General features: G+C 45.7%; 1 protein-coding gene across 1 annotated transcript in view; it reads left to right on the forward strand.

Annotated features, from left to right (window-relative positions):
* The first annotated feature begins 4,175 nt into the window (after nt 1-4,175).
* Trim71 (tripartite motif containing 71) overlaps nt 4,176-25,303 on the forward strand; it is a 64,684-nt gene continuing 43,556 nt past the window's right edge. The window contains exon 1 of the mRNA XM_046436551.2: nt 4,176-5,027. Within this exon, the coding sequence (XP_046292507.1) occupies nt 4,176-5,027 (852 nt within the window). The remainder of the gene's footprint in view (nt 5,028-25,303) is intronic.

Here is a 25,303-nt window from a genome sequence, read left to right on the forward strand (position 1 = left end):
ATCAGGAAGACTGTTAGGTGTTTTTTTTTTTTTCCTCTGTCATCTTCTTTCTTTTTTAAAATTTTTTTTGGTGGTGGGTGGGGCCAAGCCAAGAAGGAGGCAGGGGGTCTTGGTCCATCTCTCTGCTGACCCTCTGGGGCCATCTTCCTTCTGGCAATTCTCTCCCCCCATCTGTTTTCTTCTTGTTTTAAAGAAAAAAATAAAAACAAGGGAAAAATGGAAAAGAAACAAAATAAAAAAAAAAACATAAAAAACTCTGGAGTAAAGCTAGTATAGTAGAAAATTATAGGTGTGCGTAGATTTACTTGTTCACACATAGGTCTCAAATTATTATGAAAGAAACTTCTATTGGCAATAGATGATGGCATGAGATTTTTTTTTTTTGTACTGGGGATTGAACCTGAGGGCATTTTACTACCAAGCTACATCTGCAGTCCTTATTTTTTATTTTGAGATAGGGTCCTTACTAAATTGCTGAGGATCTCTCTAGTTTGCTAAGGTTGGCCTCCAGTTGTTGGAATTATAGACATGAGCTATGGTGTTGGGCTCCTCTTTTTTTTTATTATTTTTGGTGCTAAGGATTGAGTATAGGGACTCTCATTTGAAGGCGCTCGATCACTGAGATATACCTCCAACCCCTAATTTATGTTTATTTACTTCTTAGTCCTGGGGATGATAACCAGGAGCACTCTAACACTGAGCTATATCTTGTCCTCCCCCCCGCCCCCAATATTTTTTAGTTGTTGATGGACCTTTATTTTATTTATTTGTTTGTGGTGCTGAGACTTGAACCCAGTGTCTCACCCATGCTAGGCAAGCACTCTTCCTTTTTAAAATTATTATTTTTTTCTTTTTTAGTTGTAGATGGACATAATACCTTTATTTATTTATGCTGAGAATAGAACCCAGGGCCTCACATGTGCTAGGAGAGTGCCCTACCATTAAACCACACTCCCAGCCCCAAATTTTTTAATTTTTGAGACATGGTCTTGCCAAATTGCTCAGGCTGGCCTGGAATTTTCAGTCCTCCTGCCTCAGCCTCCCAAGCAGTTGGGATTAGATGTGTGTGGCACTAAAGTCAGCTCTCCAGTCCCTAATTTTAAATTTTAAAAGTTTGTGGCTGGGATTGTGGTTCAGTGGCAGAGGGCTTACCTAGCATGTGTGAGGCACTGGGTTGGAATCTCAACATCACATATAAATAAATAAAATAAAGGTCCATTGACAACTAAAAAAATATTAAAAATAATAAATTAAGAAAGTTTTCTTAATTTGATAGAGAAGGCTATTTTGGCTTTACTGTCAACAGTTTCACTGTTCACGGGTTACTGTAGGTGGGACTGATGTTTGCTTTGCTCTGGGTGGTGAGGCGGGTGATCTGGAGGGCAATGAAGGACTTGAACCTTCAGAGGGTTGCCAGACTCTTTGCAGCCAGAAGTTCTTTATCCTCAGCACCTGGGCTCCTCCCATGGCTCTGTCTTTTCAGCACATTTATCTAGTTGGGTTGATTTAAGGGTTCTTTCCAGATTGATCTATCCCTAGATTCTGACGACAAAATGGGAGATAGGTATTTCTACCCTATCATTATGATGCAGGTATAGTGATTCAAATTGGAAACCAAAATTTTTAAAAAAATTGTTTTGAGATATAACTTACAGTGAAATTTTGCAGAGCTTAAATAGCATTTTTAAGTCAGAATAAGTGAATACACCGATATATTTTCACTTCATTACCCCAGAGGATACCTTCATATAACCTTTTCCAGTCAGTCAGGCGTCATCCCCAAGGGTACCTTTCCTATCCCCATAGTTTAGTTTGCTTGTTTTAGAATTTTTCTGTAATTGAAATCATGGAGTTTTTTTTTTTTTTTGTAATTGAAATCATGGAGTTTTTTTTTTTTTGTAATTGAAATCATGGAGTCTTTTGTGTTTGGCTTTATTCTCCCAACATGATGTTTTGAAATTCATCTAGACTGTTTGCCTGGGCCAGTTTAAATAGGACCAAGATACCACTAACAGTTTGACAGTGTGAAGATGGGGACAATTGTTCTGCCTGTTGGTCTCTGGGCCAGATACTCCCTAAATCCTGGTAAGTGGCCCTGTTGGCCCTTCCACGTCAGGCTTCTTCTAGGGCCACGCAAGTTCCTCTCCTAGAACCGCCCAGTCTTGGGCACCACCCAGATGGCCATGGGGCCGCTGGGTCGCCTCCCCTGAACAGCTGTCCCCTCCCCCATCAAAACTCAAAATCAGAATTCAGATTCGTTTAATTCCACGCATCCAACGTATGATGTTTTGGTGTTGATGGCAGATATAGAGTCCTTAAGACGAGGGAAAGAGAAAAAAAGGTAGGGGGAAAACCCAGATCCCCGGGAGAGTGGATATCAGCCTCCGTTGAGGCAGGGATTCAGAATGAAGTCTTTTCTTTTTTAAATAAACGGAAGAGTCGCTCTCAGCTCCTCGCTCTGAAGGTTTCAAAGGTCGTCACACTGAAGCCCGGGGGCGTTCATCTCCCCAGCGGCCTAGAGAAGGGAGGAGGTTGATGGGAGGAGGGAGGGAGCACACAAAAGCGGGCCGTGCCGAGAGGGCTAATGTTTCCTGTTTGCCTGGAACCCCCTCCCCTGTCTCCCCTCCCCCAGCCCCCTCCCAGCACTCGGGCGGAAGTGAGTTTGCTCCTTTGGAGATTAAAAGGATTCCGAATTCCGATCAGTCCCAATAACCGGCGCACAGAGAGGAGGAGGAGGAGGAGGAGGAAGAGGCGGCAAAGCAGAGAAAGAGGGGGCGCGCGTGCGCGCGCTCGCAGCCCGAATTGGGGGAGTTGTGCAAAGCCCCAGGAGGCCAGGGCACGGCGAGAGCAAACCCCGGTAGGCGCAGCGCAGCCTGGCCACCCGCGTCCTGCTGGGCGACTCGTTTCAGAAAGAAGATGACGCAGGCGGGAGCCGGCGGCGTTGGCCACGCGGCTTCTGAACTCGCGGCGCGGGGCCGTTGCCGGTTCCACTGATTCCAACGCGCCCGGGAGGAGGCTCCGTCCCCGAGGCTCGGGATCGGAGGGGGGACCAGGGCGAGGGCGAAATGGCCCTATGACAAAGGAAATGTGATCCCCCTTCGCTGCCAAGGTTTCAGAGAGGACGGACGTGAGGAGGAGGAGGGGCGCGGGGCGCGCGCGGAGCTCGGATAGCATTGCACGACGGCCCGCGCAGAGCGGGCAGCGGGTACATCTAATATCTTCCTGCCGATGAATAATTCAGTGCGGCCCGCGGGGACCTGCGGCCCCGCGCTGCAGCGGGTCTAAGCCGGAGAGGAAAGAGCGCGCGGAAGGCGCCCAGGCCCGGCCGGGCTAGGCGGGGGCACGAGGGCCCCGGGCCGCGTGGGGCGCGCGTGCGTGTTAGCGCGGATAGCAGCGGCCGGGTTGGGCCGGCGCGCGGGAGACTCGAAGCGCGTGGAACGCGCGTGCGTATTGCACGCGTGCTGCCGTGGCCAGACCGACACGAGGTGCAGCTGCGCCGGGGCCGACCGCCCTGCAGGATAGGCTGCGCCTGGCGGTGCGCAAGCCCCGAGCGCAGTACGCCGGGCCACCCAGGAGCCCTTGGCCGCCGCGTCATGCGGTGGGGCGGTCGGCGTCGCGCGGGGGGACACCGGCTTGGCGACGCTTTGCTCCCGCCTTTACGAGTTTGGGGCACATTCCCTTCCCAAGAAGAGACTAAATCTGTTTAAAGAAAAGCAACACACCAAATACTCGTCTAACCAAATTCTGCTCTCGCCGGGACTAGGATTACACAGCGGACTCTCAATTTGGGGACTCCTCTTGGTTAGCGCGAAGCGAAGCCCCAGCTGCTCCGGGGAGTACACTGACCTCCCAGCCCCTGCTTGCCCCTCGCGTGTCGGGGCTTGTTCTGGCGTTACAGCTTCGGAAGGCACGCGGCCCCCACGTCCTCCGGGAGGAATCTGTGTCACCTCTGGTTAGTGGCATTTAATGCCCGCAGTGTTGGAGCTGGCAGCGCGTGGGCCGGACGTGGCGAGGCCAAGGGGGCTGCGTCGCTCTGGTGTCTGCTCCCGGATTTCAGGCCTAATCGATGCATTTTTCTGAGTGAGTCGGTGGCTTCCCCACCCACCTCGTCCGCGCTCTCCTCCTCCTCCTCCTCTTCCTCTCTGGTCTCCTCCCTCCTCTGGGCCGGGTTGCAAATGGCTTCGTTCCCCGAGACCGACTTCCAGATCTGCCTGCTTTGCAAGGAGATGTGCGGCTCGCCGGCGCCGCTCTCCTCCAACTCGTCCGCGTCGTCCTCGTCGTCGCAGACGTCCACGTCGTCTGGGGGCGGCGGAGGGGGCCCCGGGGCGGCGGCACGCCGCTTGCACGTCCTACCCTGCCTACACGCTTTCTGCCGCCCTTGCCTCGAGGCGCATCGGATGCCGGCCGCAGGCGGTGGCGCACCCGGAGAACCGCTCAAGCTGCGCTGCCCCGTGTGTGACCAGAAAGTAGTATTAGCCGAAGCGGCTGGCATGGACGCTCTGCCTTCGTCCGCCTTCCTGCTCAGCAACCTGCTTGACGCCGTGGTGGCCACCGCCGAAGAGCCGCCGCCCAAGAACGGGCGCGCCGGCGCCCCAGCGGGCGCTGGCGGCCACAGCAATCACCGGCACCACGCGCACCACGCGCACCCGCGCGCATCCGCCTCCGCGCCGCCGCTCCCGCAGGCGCCGCCGCCGCCCGCGCCTTCTCGCTCAGCGTCGGGTGGCCCCACAGCCTCCCCGTCTGCACTGCTGCTGCGCCGGCCGCATGGGTGCAGCTCGTGCGATGAGGGCAACGCGGCCTCTTCTCGCTGCCTCGACTGCCAGGAGCACCTGTGCGACAACTGCGTCCGCGCGCACCAGCGCGTGCGTCTCACCAAGGATCACTATATTGAGCGCGGCCCGCCGGGTCCCGCAGCCGCGGCAGCGGCGCAGCAGCTCGGGCTCGGCTCCCCTTTCCCTGGTGCGCCCTTCTCCATTCTCTCGGTGTTCCCGGAGCGCCTCGGCTTCTGCCAGCACCACGACGACGAGGTGAGTCGTGGGGCTGCTTGAGAGTGGGCTGCGCCTGGGTTTAGTGTGTGTTTGCGTATCGGTGACCGCCTGTGGACAGGGTCCTCCCGACCTGTGTCAAAGTGAGGAAAGGTGGGTCCTCAACCAGATATATTGCATTTTTCTTTGAGCATAGTGGCAATGGTTGGTATCTAGGAGGTCACGACCTAAAAAGTGTGTCGAAGATCTGGCTTCTGTATGCCTGCCGCGAGGGGCCTTCGGAGAGTCCCAAAATGTGGGTTCCCCTATTCCATATTTTCACTGTAGCGAAACGTGGCAGCCGTTGTAATTAACTTAGACATGAGGTGGGAGAGATAGGTGTGTAGTGTGAGTGTAGCCTTGAATTCCTTGTGTGGGCCGGCCTGAGGCCTCCCAAAGCGTTGAGAGGGCTCTCCTTCATTTTCTTTATTTGTGAAACTTGTAGATTATTGCTTTTGAGTAGGGTGTGAGCTGGGAAGGGGTGGTTGTGTGGATGAGTTGGTGTGTGGAGTGTTTGTGCCTATATAGATCAACTTTCCATGTGCATGGGGGGGTAGGACTGTTTTTTTTTGTTGTTGTTGTTGGTTTGTTTTGTTGTTTTTTGGACAGAAGCAATTGTTCCCTCTTGTGTTAAGTAAGGGACGTCTGTGGATCTTTGAGGGCCAAAGGGCCCCTGGTCTTGAGCTCATATCTACTCCGCAGCTGTTTCACGTAGTGTCAAAACGCATGGTCTGCCCTGAGCTTTCACGTGGCATTAACGTTCAGCATTGTGGACCGTACCCCGAGATAGAGGCGGAATCGGGGCGAACTCCTCGTCCATTGCCTTTACCCGGCTGAGACTCTTGCTATTGGGCTTCTCACACAGCGCCCCAGGTTATGTCCCTTCGGGAACCTGTTTCCCTGGTTAGAAGGTATCCCCACTCTGGTCAACCACAGGCGCAACTTCCCTTGGAAAAAAAAAAAAAACCGAGCAGCTACACGCGGCTTGAACCTGGGGGTGAGCAGCATCTGAGGGCTGCACAGCGGTTTTTGGGCTTGATTTCGCTCTTTGGGTTGTGGACACTGTGTGACACTTTTTTTTTTCACTTTGGTTTTGAGCAGCACCTTCCACTCGCCCTAACTCACGGGATAAGGAACGAAAAATTTTGAGGCGCAGCCTCTCTTGAAGAGTCGGTAACTTAAAGCTGTAGACCTGTGAGATTCGGCGTGTAGTCCTGCTTCCGCGGGAGAGCAGGAGATGGCAAAGGTTTTAAAAATCCTGCAGGAGTTGGAGTGGGTTGGGTGATACTGAGCACCTCCAAGACAAGCACCGCGCTCAGCCTTGGCCACTCTAACCTGTTATTGGGTAAGAGGGCGGAGCTACTGCCCGATGGCCTTAAGCCGACTTCTCCTATTGGAAAAAGTTGAAATTCTAATCTACTTGTGGGCACCCCTATTTCAAAAGGTTCCTTCTAGGTGTGGAGCTTGGGGCGGGAGGGATTGCTTCGTTTTTTAAGCTTTGAATGGACTTTCTTGCAGTTTTCTCACATTCATGGGTGAATGTTTCTAGTATGTTCTTTCATTACTTTTAGAAAATCCCAGGAACAGAAAGATGGAGCCAATTCACTTGCAGATTAGGATCAAATGGAGGGGGGGGGAGGGGAGTTAGAGGACAGGGTGCTCTGAAGCCGCGAGATTTCCCCTCCTGGAAGGGAGGTTGAATTTAAATGTCAGTTTTTATTTATATTCTTAAAGATCTACCTGTGTTTTAGCTGTGCGGGTACTGTAGGCGCTCCGTGTTACCAGACTTGTGAGAGGCTTATTCACTTTTTAAATCACAAAACTATAAATTTTTAAAAACTCAAGCAGTGTGGGAGAGCTCGAAGAGAGAAGTGAACCTCTCCACCCCTTGAGATACCTGGATGCTTTTAAAAATCACTTTTTAACACGTTCAATGCTAGGTTGAAGTTTTAGAAAGCATTTAGATATTAGGGTTTTGAACTAAATACAATTTTTTTGAAACAAATTTGAGCGATATTCTACTTCATGTCTTTAGCTTTTCATTAAAACAAGAAAACTTTGTTCATTTGAAATTACAGTGCTAGAAACTTTGAGTTTCAGAGGTGATAAGCTAGTTTCGAATCAAAGACTTAAAAAAAAGCACGACCAGGCAGTGAAGTTCCTATAAGCTGTTGAAATTCTTCCTTTTTCCTTTTGATGGAAGTGATTGTTAAGTGTTTCAGAATATTGTTCCTTTAAAAGTCTGCCTTTGGTTGGGAAGGAGCTTGAGGGCAATTTGAAGGATAGACTGACTCCTGTCTGGATTGGGACGACCCACTGAACGCCTAAATGCATATATGGGTTTTACTCTATGTACGTCTACCTCGGTTTTTAAAATGTGCTATTTTACTGAGTTGCTTTCTGTGACAACTGGCTCCATTAAATAATCCTGGGCGACTCTTTTCTTCTGTGAATACCTGGTTTGTCATTTCAGGCAGAAGGCAGGCTCACCGGGGAGATTGCTTTCCTTAAGCATCTCCCCGGGAAAAGACTCTTCCAAACCTGCAAGAGAGGCGTCATCTTTAGTTTAAAAACTCAGGATGAATTGAAAACCTAAAAGGAGGCAGTTGCGTTTTCCAGCGGAATAAAGAGTTTTGCTTGCTGCCACTGTCTAATCTCGTTTTTGGTTCTTAAAACAACAACAACAACAACAAAAAACAAAAACAGTTTGGGTTTTTTCGCTAGTCCTGTGCCTCGTGGGTCAGTCGGGCCGCAGGAACTGCTGGCCACGCACTACCTGCGTGCTGGTGTCGGGCGAGAGTCCTGCCGAGGTAGAGCTGCTGTGGGCTGCGCAGCCACCGGGTCACCCAGACCCCGCCTCGGTTCTTGAGACTTGGCGAGGGGGCACAGCCCGGCTCCAGGCTGCTCCCCGCGGGCACCCAAGGTCGGTGCTTAAGGCTGCTTAGGTCGTGAGAAAGGTTCTTTTTGCGTTTTAGGGGAAGACTTGAGGGGGTTAAATGTGTGGCTTTAAGGGCGCCACTTCTGCTGCTCATAAGTAGCCCTTTAACTCGCCCCCACCCGTTGCAACTTATCCTGAGCCCTTTGCTGCTTGGGAGAGGACACTGGGAATGAAGTCATTGTGTCAGGGTTCTCTAAATCGGAGGTAGCCTAGCAGAGTTGGAACATGCTGGGTCCCCAGGAAAGGCTGTGTCATTAGTAGGGTAGGGGGAGGCAGGGACTCAGTGACTCTGTTGCCATCTTGAGTCAAGGGAAACATTGTATGTAGTCCACCCCACCAGATGGTGGCTATGTTCCCAGTCCTTAAGGTCAGGGACTGGGATTTGGCCCAGTTCTTCTCTTGAACTGAAAATGGGGTACGGGTGCTGATAAAATTTATATTCATTCTCTGCAGTTGGGCTTTAAAATGCTTCCTGGAAAGACAGTTCTGTAATTCCAAACTGATATGGAGTTCTCTTGGGGACTGTCTACAACCAGGAAACCTAATCGGTTTGCTGCCTAAAATAATTGGTTGTTGTATGAAATCCTCTCTTGTGTCTTAAATTGTATTCATCATGATGTGTTTTATTCCTAGAACCTAAGCTTTCTCAGGTGTTTGTATACTCAGTTGTATGCATGTTTATTAAAAAATTATGTGCACGTTCTCGGGTAAATTATAAAATCTACACCAAAATGATTTTTGGAAGGGGGTGCTTACGGGATTGAACCAGAACTTTGGGCATGCTAGACAAGCACAGTATGTACCACTGAGCCATATCTGCAGCCCTCTACCAAAATGCTGTAAAGTGTTTTGATTCTTAGTCATGCTACATGTCAAGTTTTTTTTTTTTTTTTAAAGAAATGAAATACAAATAAAGGTAAAGACTCACTTTTCTACCCTTTTCTCCATCTATCTCAAGAGGTGCTCAAATACAGTTGACAGATTTTTATGGTAAAGTTTGAATTTCTATAAATTTTTTAATGACTCATAAGTTTATTCCTAAGGGTTTCTTGTTTGTGTGTTTTGGTAATGGTAAGGGGAGAAAATGAGTAGAAATGGGTATTCTAATGTAGTGCCCTTATAATTCATACCTGACATCTATTGGTCAGAAAATTAAACTTTTCTATACCTCAGAAGTGACTGAGGTTGCTGCTTTTAATCCAGTTCAGCAGGCAGATATTTGTAAATTGAAGTCTGTTGGATTAAGAGTGCTTGATGAAAATATACTGGAGGGAAATATTCATTATTGATGTATTCCTCCTCCCCCCTTTTTAAAAAATATTTTTAGTTGTTGATGGACACGATACCTACAATAATTTTTTTAGTTATACATGGACACAATATCTTTATTTATTTATTTTTATGTGGTGCTGAGGATCGAACCCAGTGCCTCATGCATGCTAGGCAAGCGCTCTACCACTGAGCCACAACCCCAGCCCCTACTCCCCCCCCCCTTTTTTTGTAGTTTTTTTGCAGTGCTGAGGATTGAACCCAGGCCTCAGTTTTGTGATGCATGCATGCCATGTGCTCTACCACTGAACAACACCCTCTGCCGGATATGTTATTCCATTCTGAGTATAATCTTTGGGCTTTGAAAAGTTATGCTTGAGCTGACATCTTCCATTAAAGTGCATAGAAGTGGATTTTATCAGCTTGGACCCTCCAGGAAGAAGGCCATGGATAGTTCACCTTCTGCTGCACAGGTTGCCTCAAAAGGGGCAGCTTGTCTAACTGCTAGAAATGTGGAGGCTGTGTGTTATCAGCCTTGTCTGGGGACCTTTTGTGACCTTGTGTTGTATTTTATCTAGGAAATTTCAATTTCCAGGTCTAGGGTTTTACTTTGGAAAATGAACATTTTGGAAGAAAGTGAGTACTTTCTTTGACGTCCGGCCTTCATTTGACACTACCTTATTTGTCATGAGATATTTTCAGAGTTAAACATCAGTTATATTTGGATTATAGAAATATCAAAGTGTCTAAATATTGAGTAAAATTGCCTTTTTTTCTTCCCAGTCCCCCCTTCCATTTTACTTATTTATAAGCATTTTAAAAGGCTGTGCTGTGCAGGCCTGTAATCCCAGCAGGTTGGGAGGCTAAGACTGGAGGATCTCTCCAGTTCAAAGCCAGCCTCAGAAAAAAAGTGAGGCACTAACACAATTCAGTGTATAGAGCACTTGCCTAGCCCTATACAAACTAGGGCTGGGGATGTGACTCAGTGTTGGGTTGAGTGCCCCAGAGTTCAATCCCTGCCAAATAAATAAATAAATAAATAAATAATAGCATTTTAGATTTCAGGAGTCTAAAATGTCTGGTTTCATAAAGATCTCCTTAGAATGGATGCAACTTTTGCCTGACATGTAAATTTTACTTAGTTTTGTCTTTTCATCGTAAAAAAAAAAAAAAAAAACCCTCTTAATTGTGCATTTATAGTAAGGAAGGTCTTGTTGAACCTTTGTAAACAAGAGGTGAATTGGCCGAAATGCTTTGTTGTTGAAGTGGTTTGCCAGGGTACAAAGGGTTGGATAATTTACATTTATTATTTGATTCCTCAACTTTGCTAACTCAGGTAGTTCCTAACCTGAGATCCATTCCCATCAATTTTTTGTTTTTGTTGAATCTGTAGAATGATCTCAGTTCAGTTATCAATAGGCACAAAAAGCCAGTTGTAGTTTGTTCGAAATAATTTTCCATGTAGATGCCTTATGGAAGCGGTAGTCTTTAGTGATAAAATTTCTGATTTCAGTAATTATATGTTAGCAAATTGAAGTTATGATTATTGGGAGGGGGCTTTTATGAAGAGGGTGTGTGAATACATTAAAAAAAATATTTTTTTGGTGGCACTGGGGTTGCACATGCTAGGCAAGTGCTCTATCACTGAGCTAACATTCTAAGCCCTTTTTTACTTTATTATTTAGTTATAGTTGGACACAGTACCTTTATTTTATTTGTTTCTATGTGGTGCTGAGGATTGAACCCAGGGCCTCCAACTTGCTAGGCAAGCGCTCTACCTCTGAGCCACAACCCCAGTGCCTCCTCCCCTTAAAATTTTTTTTAGTTGTAGATTTTTTTTTTTAAAGAGAGAGAGAGAATTTTTTAAATATTTATTTATTTTTTAGTTTTCGGTGGACACAACATCTTTGTTTGTATGTGGTGCTGAGGATCGAACCCGGGCTGCACGGTACTGCTTGAGCCACATCCCCAGCCCTAGATTTTATTTTTTATGTGGTGCAGGGAACCGAACCCAGTGTCTTACCATACTAGGCAAGCGCTCTACCACTGAGCCACAACCCTGTCCCCTCCAAGCCGTTTTTAATTTTTATTTTGAAACGGGGTCTCAGTAAATTGCCCTGGTTGGCCTGGAACTTGGGTCTCCCTGCCTCAGTGTCCAGGGTAGCAGATATTACAAGTGTGCACCACCATGTCCAGCTAGAAGGGTGGACAGTTCTTTATCTTGATTATTTAAGGGCTTCTGCAGAATAACATATTCTGCAGAATAGTATTTCTGGAGTTTGAATGAAGCAAAGATATGTACACAGAAAATGAAATAGACTGAGGGCCTTGTAGCTTTGTCTCCCCCCCCCCTTGTGAATTCTGGAGGTTCCTGCTTTAATTTTAGAGCCTGACTAGGTGAGGTGTACCCCTGGGAAGGAAGATTGTGTGCCTGAACATGTGACCAGCTTTATGTATCTTTTAGTTAACTTCTGGAAAATTTGGCCAGCCATTTCCTTCTATTCTAGATTTAACCTTTTGCAAAGTTAAAAATGTTGTTCTTGAAATGCCAGTGGATTTTGAGAACTCTTTCATATTCTTTTGAAACTAATAGGGATACTTCTTAAAATGCTGTTGTATTAAAAAAAAAAACTCATTTTGCTAAATGTGAATCTGCTAACTACTTAAAGCACAGGAGAACTTTGGAAGAGCATCAGCAGTCATTATTAGTGTTGGGAATTTAGAGGAAGCTTGTAGTTTGACTACATCTGCAGACTTTAGTTCGTGCCCTCTGAGATCAATGCCAAAATGAGGAGGGAGATAATTTATTAGAGCCATCTATAGGCTTGCGCTGAATAGCCCGACATGTGTGGGTAAGGTTAAAGCAAGAAAAGTGGATATGGTGAAGAAATTTTGAGTAATAGTTGGAACTTCAGGTAGTGAATGGTTTTTTTTTTTTTTAATTCACGAGTCTTTTAATTAGATTTACTTGAGCACTTTCCACATTGTGATTCTAGATTCTGCTGTGCCTCATTTTTTTTCTTAAATGTAAGAAGAGATTAAAAAAAAAGTTCCCTTTCAGTGCTGTAAGGATTATTAGAGCCGCTAATATATGAGGTATCATAGCGCTGTGTGCCCCCCACATTGAAGGCAATTGTGAACATTTATGTTAGTTTTATTATCAAACTATCCCCCTGCCAAAGAAAAAAAGGGGGGGGGGGAGCCTTCAGGGTCAGAAGAAAGAAAACCTGAGCTGTGCATTCTACCAATTCACCATCATAAATTGGAAGCTGTGTACTGATCTCCTTCATATGGTGATGCAAGGTGAAGGGGGGAAATGCATACAACTTGTTTTCTTTTAGAAAACCTGGAAATCCGGTTTTTTGTGGGGGGTGGTACTAGTGGCCGTGCTGGGATTGAACACAGGGCCCATGTATGCTCCTCAAATTAGCTTTCGATCATTTGAAGGTTGTGGGGCTTCCCAAGTGTTGGAGAAGATGGGGTACAAATACATTTAGAGATTTCCTTCAGCTGTTTGAGAACCACTATCCCCCACCCACCTACCCATCCAATACTGGGGATTGAGCCCAAGGACTGTCTGCCTCTGAGCTACATATATCCTCACACCCCCCCCCCTTTTTTTTTTTCCAGGCTGGCCTCAAACTTGGCATCCTCCTTCCTCAGCCTCCAGAGTCCCTGTGATTACAGGCCTGCACCACTGCTTGGCATACTCCCTCTAAATTATGGCATTTCAGTTGCTCCATAGAGCAGTCTGACTTAGGGGACTTAAAATTAAACCTTAATATTTTAAGCTTTAGTTTTACAGCTTTACTTGTGTGTATATGTGTGTATGTTTTGGAGGAGACATGAAGAAGAATCTTAATTTATCACAAGAAAAGCCTTAAATTATTATAGAAGAAGCGGCTACATTACAATTGGAGAGACTGAATGAAGCCAGGGTGACAATGACTTGATCAGAAACTGTATTGCTGATAGCACTTGATGTGTTATTAAGATCTGTCATGAAGCTGGGGGTGCATACCTGTAAACATAGCAACTTGGAAGGCCAAGGCAGGAGGACTGCGAGTTCAAGACTAGCCTTACAACTTAGTGGTACCCTTAGCAACTTGATGAGACTTGTCTCAAAAGGACTGGGGATATATGTAGCTCAATGGCAAAGCAAGTTTGGGCCTCAATACCAAAAAAGACTTGTCGTAACAGTATTTGAATGTTTGTTTTCTGTTCCATCCTAAAGATGAGAGCAGTCACTGCTTGAACCTTGTGGTTTGTCAGGGAATATAAAAATGGGAAGGAGAAGATGAATGGAGGAAGGAGATTCTCAATTTCTCAATATGGCTTTTTTTTTTTTTTTTTCTTTTTGGTACCAGTAATTGAACCCAGGGTCCTTAACCACTGAGCCACCTCTCCCAACCCTTTTAATTTTTTTTGAGATGGTTTCACTAAGTTGGTTAGAGTCTTGTTAAATTGCTGAGGCTGGCTTTGAACTTTTGATTCTCCTGTCTCAGCCTCCAGAGCCACTGGGATTACAGGCAAGTGCCATTGTGCCTGGCTGTATGTGTTCTTAAATTACTAGACAAAAGTCAGGGCTGGGGATACAGCTCAGTTGGCAGAGTGGTTGCCTTGCATGCGCAATGCCCTGGCTTTAATCCCCAACACGCGCACGCGTGCGCACACGCAAACACACACACAATCCCCCCCCTCCAAACTAGACAAAAAGTCTAAATGCTAAAGATGGTATCTAAACAGGTTTAGATGAGATGAGTTTGGGCCTGAAGGTAGAGGAATCTTGGGAGCGCGGTGGAATTTAGATAAAAGTTGACTGATAAGTAGGGTGATTTCCACTGGATTAGCTGTGCGTGTACATGGAATCAGTCTTTTCCCATTTCTAAGTAAGGTGGTAGGGTTCTTTCCTTTTTCACTCTTAGTAGAGGGTGGGTTATTGATAAACAGAAGTAGTAGTAACTGTCAGAAACTAGTCCCCAAGTAAGAAATTGTTGACTGGTGGTGTTGAGTTGTTAAGGAGGTAGCTGAAAGGAGAGAACACTAGGGTACTGGGGAAGTAGCAGCTTTGGGAAGTATCCAGGGATGGGAAAGGAACAGGTTCCAAGTGCTAATACTTAGGAGGCTTCCTGTGGGCCTTGCACCTGAAATGGAGGCTGTTCAGCCTGTGCCAGACTGGTACCTCTTCTGGGGTGAACTATGTTGGTAGGAAGTCTGCTGAGGACATCACCCAGGAAACAGTTAAGAAAGGCCAGACCCTTCCTCCCTGTCGTGGGACCTAGCTGGCAAAGCAGAGGTGAGGTTTGCTCAGTCCCAGCTGCCTCAGCCCAGAGGAAGAGGAATGGGCCTGGGGCTCACACAGTGAGTTGGAGTTAGCATTAGACCCTGGCTCCTGGCAGCATCACCTGACTCCTCACAAAAGAGAACATGTCCAAAGCTGGTAGGTCCTAGCGGTGGGGTGAGTGGTCCAGTCTCCAGACCCCAGCCTCCTCCCGTGCTGGGTCTTGCTGCTGACCTGTGCTCCCAGGCTGTACTGGCCTTGTGGCAGTCTGCTCTGTACCCTCTAGCTCTTCCAGTTGAGTTGTGCCTACCAAGGGGGACTGCTGTTTAGTGCCCAGACATGTTTATGTTGTTACACCTGTTGATTACAGCTACCCAAGTGAAGTAAAGATGAAAGATGAGTGCAGAAAATCATTATGAAAACGGATTTGGTAAAGTAGAAGACTTTTAGGGGTAAAAAAAAAAAAAGGAGCAAAGTAATCCAAGAATCCTGCCTTGTAGAGTTTGGGAGCCAATTTGGGATGAGCGTGGTGCCCTGTTGTGATGTGGTTCTGATCCCTGAATGGGAGCTGCTCTGTGTTCACAGAACTGGCAGCTAGGGAACTGTGGAGTGACTACCCTTAGACTGTGGGTCTCCCTCTGGTGAGAGGAGGAATTTCCCAGAACAGTATAGATGGTGTCTTGTGAAATGGGGACGCTCAGTACATTCTAGGTCTTTGTCCTGTAGTCTGTGCTGCGTAACTTCACCTGTCCAGGGAAAGGTTCACCTCTACTATTCTGATCAGTGTTTTTTTTTTTTTTTTTTTTTGTTACTTGGGATTGAACCGATTGAACCCAGGGGTGTTTAACCACTGAGCGACATCCTCAGCCCTATTTTATATTTTATTTAGAGACATGGTCTCATTGAATTGCTTGGTGCCTCCCTTTGAATTTGGGGTCCACCTGTCTCAGCCTCCCGAGCTCTTGGGATTACAAGAGTGTACCAGGCTATGTAGAAATTGTGAAGTGAAGGAACTGATTTGAGGACAGTGTAGCAGGCAAGCCAGTTGAAGCTCTGTAGCCTCCCCATCCCCTTCTGTGTGCATCCCTTTATATTTAATCATTTTTTCCCCCAGAAAAAGCAGTAAGTTTTTGTTCTTTTTTGTTTGTTTGTTTTTGTTGTTGTTGTTAGCTTGATCAAAGCTTTCTAGGATTTAGGGGAATATCCTAAGAGGACAACTTATTTTTCCAATTTGGTCCATCTAAAAACATTTATCTCTATCTATCTATCGAGATGCAGGATATTGAACCAAGGGCCTTGTGCATGTGAGACAAGCACTCTACCAACTGAGCTATATTCCCAGTCCCTGATTTTTTTTTTTTTTAAAACCACATGGGTGTAAGCAAATATAATGAAAATCCACAGCTTTGTTTCACTGTCAATTGAGGCAAATATTTTGGAACTTTGATGGCATCTAGGGGAAAGAATCACTCCATGCAGTATCAAGTAAGGTTTAAGAGTCTTCTCTGATTCAAAGCTGGCTACCGTGGCACTATCTGTAATCCCCAGCATCTTGGGAGGCTAAGGCCCAAGGATGGCAAGTTCAAAGCTAGCTTCAGCAAATTAAGGGAGATCATGTCTTTATTAAAAAAAAAAAAAAAAAAGGCTGGGAATGTGGCTCAATGGTTATGTGTCCCTGGGTTCAATTCTGGATACCAAAATAATAATAAAATAAATAAATAAACTGGTTTGGTAGGTGAGAAGGGTTAATTTTGTTTATGTGGCTGGCTATAAGATGGAATAGCTGGAGATGCAGTGGTTAATCCTAGGAGATATTTGGGGCTTGCAATAGTTGTAAATTTCCTAATCTTATTGTTACCCATTCTTCCCTCTGTTACGCACACAATATAGATTTCCCTTGGTATCTTAGAACTGAACTTACCCGCCTTCCTCTTCTGCATCTTTGCTAAACTAAATTGTATGTTAACTTTTAGTTACATAAACAGACATAAATAAAGTAAGACACAGTGAAAGGCATTATTTATATTTGGACATCTCAGATGGGGGAGTGTTGCTTCCAGTTTTAATGTTGGAAAACAAATATTTTCCTTGTAAGAGGAGAGATGGTGCTCACAGTTTGTGTGTGAGGGTCCTCCTCCACACTGCACTTAATTGGCTAAACCTGAGCATAGGATTTGGGTTCCATTTGTCTTCATAGTTCATTGGTCCTAGTCCCATAGAATTTATTTTCAAGATGGTTTGCTTTTTGGGATATCACATTCTTTCCCAACAAAAAAAACCCCAAGGAGATGGAGTAGCCCCTGTCTGTCCTCTCAGCCTGACCCTTTCGTGGTCTCTTTCTTACTTTTAAGTGTAGCTGTGTGAGGGCTTTCTCTCCATCCTGAGGATAAACACAGATTTGCTCATAGTTAACAGAAAGGAGGAACCCAAATAAATGAATGCTTAATGAAAAGGTATTTTTGTAGGATTGGGCTGTTACTCAGGGTTAGACCTCTTGCCTAGCATGTGCGAATCCTGGGTTCAGTCCTTAGTAACCACCCTCCTCCCAAAGTTACTTGTAAATACTTGACCAGGGATTAAGAGAGAAGCATGAGGTAACGATTTTGTTTTAAAATTTGTGTTCCTTTAACAATACCTAAGGATTTTCTTATTTATTTGGGTGGGCGGTTTTGGGGATTGAACTCCCCCGTGAGCTACATCTCCATAATTTTTTTAAAAAATTTTTTGAGAATAGGTTAATGAGGCTGGCCTTGTACTTGTGATCCATTTTTGCCTCAGTCTCCCAAGTTGTTGGGATTACAGGTGAGGACCACCAACAGCTGGTTTAAATTTGTTAATTCTAATCCTGATTTAATTGTACAAAAGTCTTATCTTTAGATTTTCAGTAAATTTTAAACAATTTTTTTTTTTTTTTTTTTTTTTTTTGGTACTAGGGTTAGAATCCAAGGCCTCCCACATTCTAGGCAAGTGCTCTACCACTGAGCTGCATCTCCAGCCCTTTTTCTTTTTTCTCTGAATGCGATCCCCCTATGCTGCCTTCTGAGTAGCTAGGATTATAGGTGTGTACTACCATGCCTGGCTAAAAAATTGTATCTTTTTAGATACAATTAATTTCTTCTAAACTCTGACAACCCTTTACATACACAGACATATGGAGTGAAGAGTCTCAAAAACATACACGGATTCTATGTTTGCTGACTGCTCTAGACTTGGTGATGTGAAATGGATCCTCCCCTGTACTGTTTTTGGGGTTGTTGGTACTTTAGGTCCTTGCCAGCAGCAGCCCCCCCCCCCGCCCCCTCCCCCTTCCCTTCTGGAGCCCTTCCCTAGAGGAGAGATCCTCTCTTCCGGCCTCTGCCTGCAGCTAGGGGATTCCTAGGACCCGGGTACAACACTATTGAAATGGTAATGGATCCTAGCACTGGCTCCTGGAGCTATTTCCCTCCGGGCCCATCCTTGGGGCCATCAATCTGCTGGGAGAAAAGTGGCTCATCCTGTTGTCCTACCCTGTACTTCCTGGAGTGCCCCGAGGTGGGGGCACCTTTTCATATGTTTATTGGCCATTTGTGTTGCCTCTCAGTTTCCTGCTTAGGTTCTGTGGCCAGTTTCTGGGATAAAAAAAAAAGTCAGTTGGTAGGTATTTTGTATAAATACTTTGTACTAACTGTGTGTGGCAAAGGAGTCCCTGAGCTACCTCCATTTGCAGTTGGTGTTCCCGAGTTCAATACCGGGTACCAAATAAATAAATTTAGATTTCATTGTGATCAACATTCTGTGTCTTGTGTCTTTAGTCCCATCTCAGAATATGTTCTGGTGTGTGATTTTTATTTTCAACAAATGATGAGCCTGCTGTCCTGACTCTGTTAGAGTGAATGGTCCTTTCCTTAGTTATCAGAGGAAATCACTCTGAATATAGCTGTTGGCTGGGGATGGAGAGCAGGTCCAGGAAAGCCCTAAACCAGAGTGTTACCTGGCTCACAGGTTAATGTGTATCAGTGGAGTGTTTGTTCTTCATGGCTGTATATACCTGTAATCACTTATAAACATCTTCAGTGTTTCTTAGCTATTAAGGAAATAGTTTCTGCAGATGTTCGTTTCTTCATGGCAGACAAGTGACAGTGCTTCTGTTGGTCTAGCTAGGCCTGCGTGAAAACTTTCATTCCTTCAGTATGGATAAGTGCTCCGGCTCTACAGAGCTGCAATCCTGCTGATGCCTTTAACTCCTTCAATATTATCTTTATTGAATTTTTAAATTGCGGAAGAAATAAGTAGTGGTAATAACACAGGCGAGTCCTAAGTTACAAAAAAAAAAGTACAAATTGCCAATTCTGCTTTTCAGGAGTAACTACTGTGAACAGTTGGGAGTGTTTCGTTGGTCTTAATTCCTATGTGATGCAACATTATCCTTGTGTCTGATTTAATCTTGTACAGGGTGATGGAAAGATTTTTAAATATGTGTTACATTGTATACTGTAGTTCGTCAGTTTGCATTTTAAAAGTAATGGATCTGGCATATCGTTGTGTGACAAATAGTGCAGAGTTCCATTTTCTCATTCTTGATCATCTTAGTTTGGACACAATAAGCTGCACTCATTTTCTTACATAGTTGTAACTAAAACACATTTTGATGTGCTTTGACAGATCTTCACATCTCTGCTAAAACCACTGCAGTCAAGATAGACTATTTCTGCCACCCCAGAGAATTCCTTTGCTGAATTACCTTTTAACACAGGTCTCTGGAGAATTTGTGTCTCAGAAGGTTTTATAGAAAATCAAGCCCACCTGGGCTGTGGATGTGGTGAGGGGAAGTTGCAATGTTTGATGTACTGGTCTCTAGGTCCAGTGGAGGATAGCTCCCTAAAATCTACCTGTAAAACATTTAGCTTACCAGGGGCCGCAGGGTCTGTCTCTTTCCTCTCTTTTTAAAAAACATTTGCTGTTTCAGGGCCACAATGCAAATGGCCAGGGACATATTGTTTTCCAGTGAGCAGATGCCTGCTGGGAGGCAAATTCCTCAAGGATTGCTTGGAAAATGTGGAAGTGAATTCCATTCAATCAACATACTTTTCATTGAGCATCTGCCATGTGCCTGGCTCTTTCTCTGGGTGTTATGAGGACATAAAGGAATAGAAGAGAGCTTGCCTTCTGGGACCTTTGCATCCCTACAAAGGGAAAACAGAATTACTGGGGATTTTGGGTACTCTGGCTAATAATGTATTTGTAAAAGTACTGCATTATTTTTGATTTGGTACTGTACGCTTCTCTGGTGGGGCGGATTATGAAACACTCAAAATGGGGAATGCATTGGAGAAATGACATCCTAAAGAGCTGAATGCCAGTTTCTGTGCATTCTACCAAAGGTGGCTCTGCTGTCCTTGGAAGAGGCTGCTTTTTCTCTGTTGAGGCTTCTGAGCCCTTCAGAGGAAATTCATAGCTTTTGAGGCCTAAATTAAAAGCGACAGGTTGGTGGTTTCTGTTCCTGAAGAGCCTTCTTTTCAGAAACATTTTTGGTTTAGAACTTTTTAATAGGAGTTCAAAATTTGCAGAGGGTATTTCATTTGAGGGGTTGGGAGTTTGCTACCATGGATGGGCTGCTATAAATGCCCTTCAGGACTGTGCCTTAGTGGATGATGAGGTCCTGCCAGGAAGTGACATGATCTATTGGGGGGGGGGGCTTTTCCCATAGTTTCTTTGGGCAGAATGGTAGAACCCTCCTTGTAGGTTGTTGAGCTTGGTTGTGGAGGAGGGGGGTCCCTTACTAGGATTCACAGTTGTTTTCTCCATTTCCTTTTATCTTTACTGCTTTTCTTATGTATGATCTCTGAACTCCAGAGTTCTCCATTGAGAACTGAATTAAAGGTTGGGTACCCAGACAGGCAGTGAGAAGAGGGTCCCAAAAGAAAGTCCTGAGAGCCTTTGAGGAATTGGGCCTTTGAAAAAGTGGGGAGTACTAAGCAGAATATTTCTTTCTTTCTTTCTTTTTTTTTTTAAGAGAGAGAGAGAAGAGAGAGAGAGAGAGAGAGAGAGAGAGAGAGAGAGAGAGAATTTTAATATTTATTTTTTAGTTATCGGCGGATACAACATCTTTGTTTTGTATGTGGTGCTGAGGATCGAACCCGGGCCACACGCATGCCAGGCAAGCACGCTACCGCTTGAGCCACATCCCCAGCCCCAGAATATTTCTATTGGCAGCTAAAGCTATGTCTGTAAAAGCAAATGTAGTGTTTTTACAGTTAATTCAGACTGGCTCCAGGGAGCTGTTGAGCTCTGTTTAAAACCAGCTATCTCCGCTCTCAAAGCAAGAGAAGAGAACCTTATTTCCTGATTGCTCTGAAAGTCCAAGTGACTTATCTGGCTCCATTTGAAGCCATCTGAAGATCTACCTACTATACTGTCAACAAGGGTGCAGCATGTTGGTTGCGGTGGCCCATGCCTGTAATCCTAGCACCTCAGGAGGCTGAGACAAGAGGATCACAAGCTCAATGCCAGCCTCAGCAACTTAGTGAGGCCATGTCTCAAATAAATAAATAAAAGGGCTTGGGATGTAGCTCAGTGGTAAAGCACTTATGGGTTCAATTCCCAGCACTAAACAGAAAAGAGTGCATTTGTCAGAAGAGTCATTCATCTTCCCTTTTCCCCAACCCTCTGCCCTATCAAGGACCCTTTCTGCTGAGGATCTGATTGGAATCTCCCTGAAGTCATGTCCTGTGGCGATGCAGGAGCTGCTGTTAAAAAAATAAAATAAACTAACAAATGCCACATTCCATGCTTTGAAGGACAGCAAAGTGTTTGCATTGGTTACTGTAAAAGCCCAGTACATAGCATGAATACAAAGAAGACCCTCAAGATAAAGTTAATGATTAAATGCAGGGATTTGGGCTTGTTTCTATGGAGATTGCTCTCCTGAACTTGGCTCCCTCACGTTTTGAGACTCCAAATTGCATTCCATGTTGATAATGTCCAGCTTTTAATATCTGCCTAGAGGTTTTTCCTTGGGTCTTCTAATTTCTCTGTCAGGACCTGGAAGGGAGTGGGCTTCCTGGGTCCTCTCTTGGGGGGGGGGGTTTGCTTGCTTTTGCCCAGTTTTGTTTGGATACCACCCATTCTTACATGCTTGGAGCAGCAGGAATTCCTCCCTGGGCTCTTTGTTCCCCCTAAAGGGCGGGAATGGCTGCCTCTTGGAATGTGGATCACTTGGCCAGAGTGGCCAGCACCATTGAAGCCTGGTCTCTGTGCTCCTGAGAGCTCTCAGGGCTTGGAAGGGATGAAAGAGGGTATGTGCCTGGCTGTGACTGTTGACCTCCCTTCTCGGTCACCCTATAGGCTGGACTTAAGTCAGCTAGCTTTTGTCTGACACAAACTAAACACCCCTTCCCCTCTGCTCCTTGACTCCCCACCCCCACCACACTTCTCTCTTTCTGCACCTTTTACTGGGGATAGATGAACCCAGGGCTTTGTGCATGCTAGGCAAAGTTCTCTACCATTGGACTACACCCCCAGGTGTGGACCCCACCCCATCACCTCCACTTTAAAGTTGAAAACAGGCTCTCTGCTAAGTTGTCCAGGCTGGCCTTGAACTTGGAATCTTTCTATCTCTACCTCCTGAGTTCCAGGATTATAGTCATGCACCACTGCGCCTGGCACAAGAGGTTGAGGTCACTTTTTCAAGAGGTTTTTGGGGCTTCACCTAACTTGAACCCCAGAACTCACTAGGTTCCGGTCACCTCTCTCTGCTTTTCTCCAGCATGAAAAAGAATGCTTGCCCATTGTTTGATTTCAGCAGGGATTTCCACAGGTCTGAAGAATGGGGAGAAGGGAAGTTCCTGGGTGCAGGTTGGCATATCTTCCTGCTTCTGGCTGTGCATTTGGGGCTGGCTGTCCAGGAGGGGAATTTACAGATTCCTTTACCGTGTGTGTAGATTGCTCCAGGGGAAAATGTTTGGCCCTCTCCGAAACTGATGTCTTGATAATGACATAATTGGTGTTGAGAGTTTCTCATTTTGCTGTGACTACTAGGAAGCTCAAGTCCCATTGGATGTTTTTTTTTTCCCCCTTGACTTAAGCTTTCTTCTGCTTATAATTGTTTTGCTTTATAAGCTGCTTTTAAAAAGATTTGGGTAAAAATTGCTGAAATAATTTCTCAATTAAAATAGACTGAAGGACTGGTGGTAAAGCGCTCGCCTAGCATGTGTGATGGCTCCTGGTTTGATCCTCAGCACCACGTAAAACCAAATAAATAAAGGTACTGTGTCCACCTTCAACTAAAATATATATAAATAGAGTGAAGCATGAAGGGTGGCACACTGTTTAGGCTGGGGACAGTTTGATGCAGCACGTCTGACTGAGTATGTAAAAGAATTACTGAGCCATCATAGCCCTTGGCAGACAAACCTAATCCTCATGCATTCTTTGCTCCCTTCCTGGACAGAGTCCAGACCTATGCCAAGGGGTGGGTAAAGAGACTTGCTAGATGTGCTTCACAGAGATGCCTGGGCAGCAAGGACTAGAGAGTCCTCATCTGTAAGAATCAAAGCAGTTTGAGAAACCCCAGGGTTAGCCATGTCCCCTTGCAGGGAGGGCCTTAGCCAGGTGTAAGCTCTTCTGATCCATGTTTCCCTACCCCCCTCCCAGGAACCCACTATTCTGCAATTTGGTACAGCTTGAAACCCCTTCTTGAGAGGTGGGAGGAAGTGGTTAATCCCCACTTCCTTCCCTGGGAGTTTTATGGGCCTCTGGGAGCCTGCCTTACTCTGGTCTTAATGGTCATAAATGACCCTCTCCCAGGGAAGGGCCAGGCCCCTGTGAATCTTTGCCTGGACTTGAGGCAGTTAGGTGCTTAATAAGTGCTCTTTCGTGATGTTACCCTTGGTCTTCTGTAATTGGGGGGCGGGGTGGGAGGCTTTGTAGGATTACTGGGGTGGTGTAGTGGCTAGAGCCCTTGCAGCTGGGAACCTTGAGACCAAGTAGGGGCCTGGGTACTGGAGCTGGGTTTGACTGATTTTATCAGGTCTGGTCCTCCAAGGCCAAGGGAGCCCTCTGCTTCCTGTTGCTTTCAGTCTATCCTCTCTGGCTTATGCAGTAGTACAGGGTAAAAGAAATGTTAAGGTGACCATAATTGAGGTTTGAGCAGCTTTTATACTATGAGGATCCCCCTCCCATTTACTTTGTTCCAATCACCAGGGTTTTAAGACAGCAATAAACTACCCAGTAAACTTAGTTTTTGTTTTTCTGCTATTTTTAATCGGTGCTGAAGATCGAACCCAGTGCCTTGCACGTGCTAGACAAGCACTTCACCATTTAGTGGTACCCCAGCCCCCCAGGAAGCTTAGTTGTTGATGGAAAAAAAAATGCTTGGGGATTGCAGCTCTTGGGACAGGTTCACAGAATGGCCTTCGGTGGATAGCTGGGCTGTAATCTTGATTAGTGGCCAAGGAGCTCTGGAAGGAAATCTTCAGGGCAGGCATCACCTCTTCTGCAAGCAGGTCCCCCCTTTTCCTCTGTCAGCTAATCCCCTTGCCTCCCCTTCTGCAGGGTTTTAATTAACTGTGTTTAATCTTTCCAGGGAAGCAGGCTTAATGCCCCCAGTGCCTGCCTATCCTGGAGCCTGCTGGGTTTTCTGTTGCAGCCCAGCGAGGCCAAGTACCATTCTGGAGGAGCCAGTTGCCCCAAAGGGCATTAGTTGAGGGAACCTCCCTGAGTATTCTCTCCTGTTTTGCTGCCTTTTGGGAAGATGGGAAGCCAACCTAGAAAGCAGCTATGATTATTAATGTGGTCCTCTCTGCCCACTGCCTCTTTGTGCAGGAGCTCCATAAACCCTGCTGGATTTAATATTATGCAGATAACTCCAGGTGCTGTACTTATTCTGGTTAAGGCTCAAGATGCCTAAATTCGAAAAATTAAAAAAAAAAAAAAAGAGGTGTCATAAAAACTATTGGAGAAGAAGTAATTATTTTGTTTTCATGTGGTACTGAGGATTAACCCAGGGTACTCTACCACTGAACTACATCCTCAACACCCCCCCCCCCCTTTTTTTTAAAAAAATTTTGGGACCATGTCTCCCTGAATTATCCAGGCTGGGTCTCTCCTATTTCAGCCTGGTGAGTCACTGGGTATACAGGTTTATGTCTATGTCTTTGCCCACAACTCCTTTCATTCTTGATTCTTTTGTGTAGTCTTTAAATTAGCCTTCCCTCCTTTTAACAATGATCTGGGGGGTTGGTTAACCCTGGGGCTTCCTGTTCTACAGAGATTCTGATTCTCTACAACTGGAGCAGGGCTCAGATTTACATCTTTCATAAGCATCTCTGGGGATTTTCATGCTGGTCCCTAGGAGAAACCCCCTTGGGGGGGACTTCAGGTCACAGCAGAGTCTGAGCACCTTTTGTGCCTCCACCCTCACTCCCGCCCTGTGCTTTATCACTGAGCCACATCTCTATCCCTAGTCCTTTTTATTTTGAGACAAGGTCTTGCTGTTACCAGGCTGGCTTCAAACTTGTCATCCTCCTGCCTCAGCCACCTGAGTAGCTGGGATTATAGGTGTGCTGTACTGTGCCTGGCAAGTTCCCAAAACTTAATAACATAATGATTAAAATTCAATTTAGACTGGTTAATGAATACCGGGAGTTTTCAGCCTGAATTTGAGTGAACTTCCCAAAGCCCTTGCATGCAGGGCTCTGCTTTTCACCATAGACAAAGGCAGCTAGGAACTGGGTTAGGGGCCTTGTCTGGTCTCTGCTTCTAATTTCACCTCACCTTGGCATCTTTCTTCTCTGTCTAAATAGAGCTGAACCG

The sequence above is a fragment of the Marmota monax genome, unplaced genomic scaffold (assembly GCF_021218885.2).
Source record: "Marmota monax isolate L192 unplaced genomic scaffold, Marmota_monax_Labrador192_F-V1.1 WCK01_AAM20220418_F8-fsc00021, whole genome shotgun sequence".
NCBI lineage: Eukaryota > Metazoa > Chordata > Mammalia > Rodentia > Sciuridae > Marmota > Marmota monax.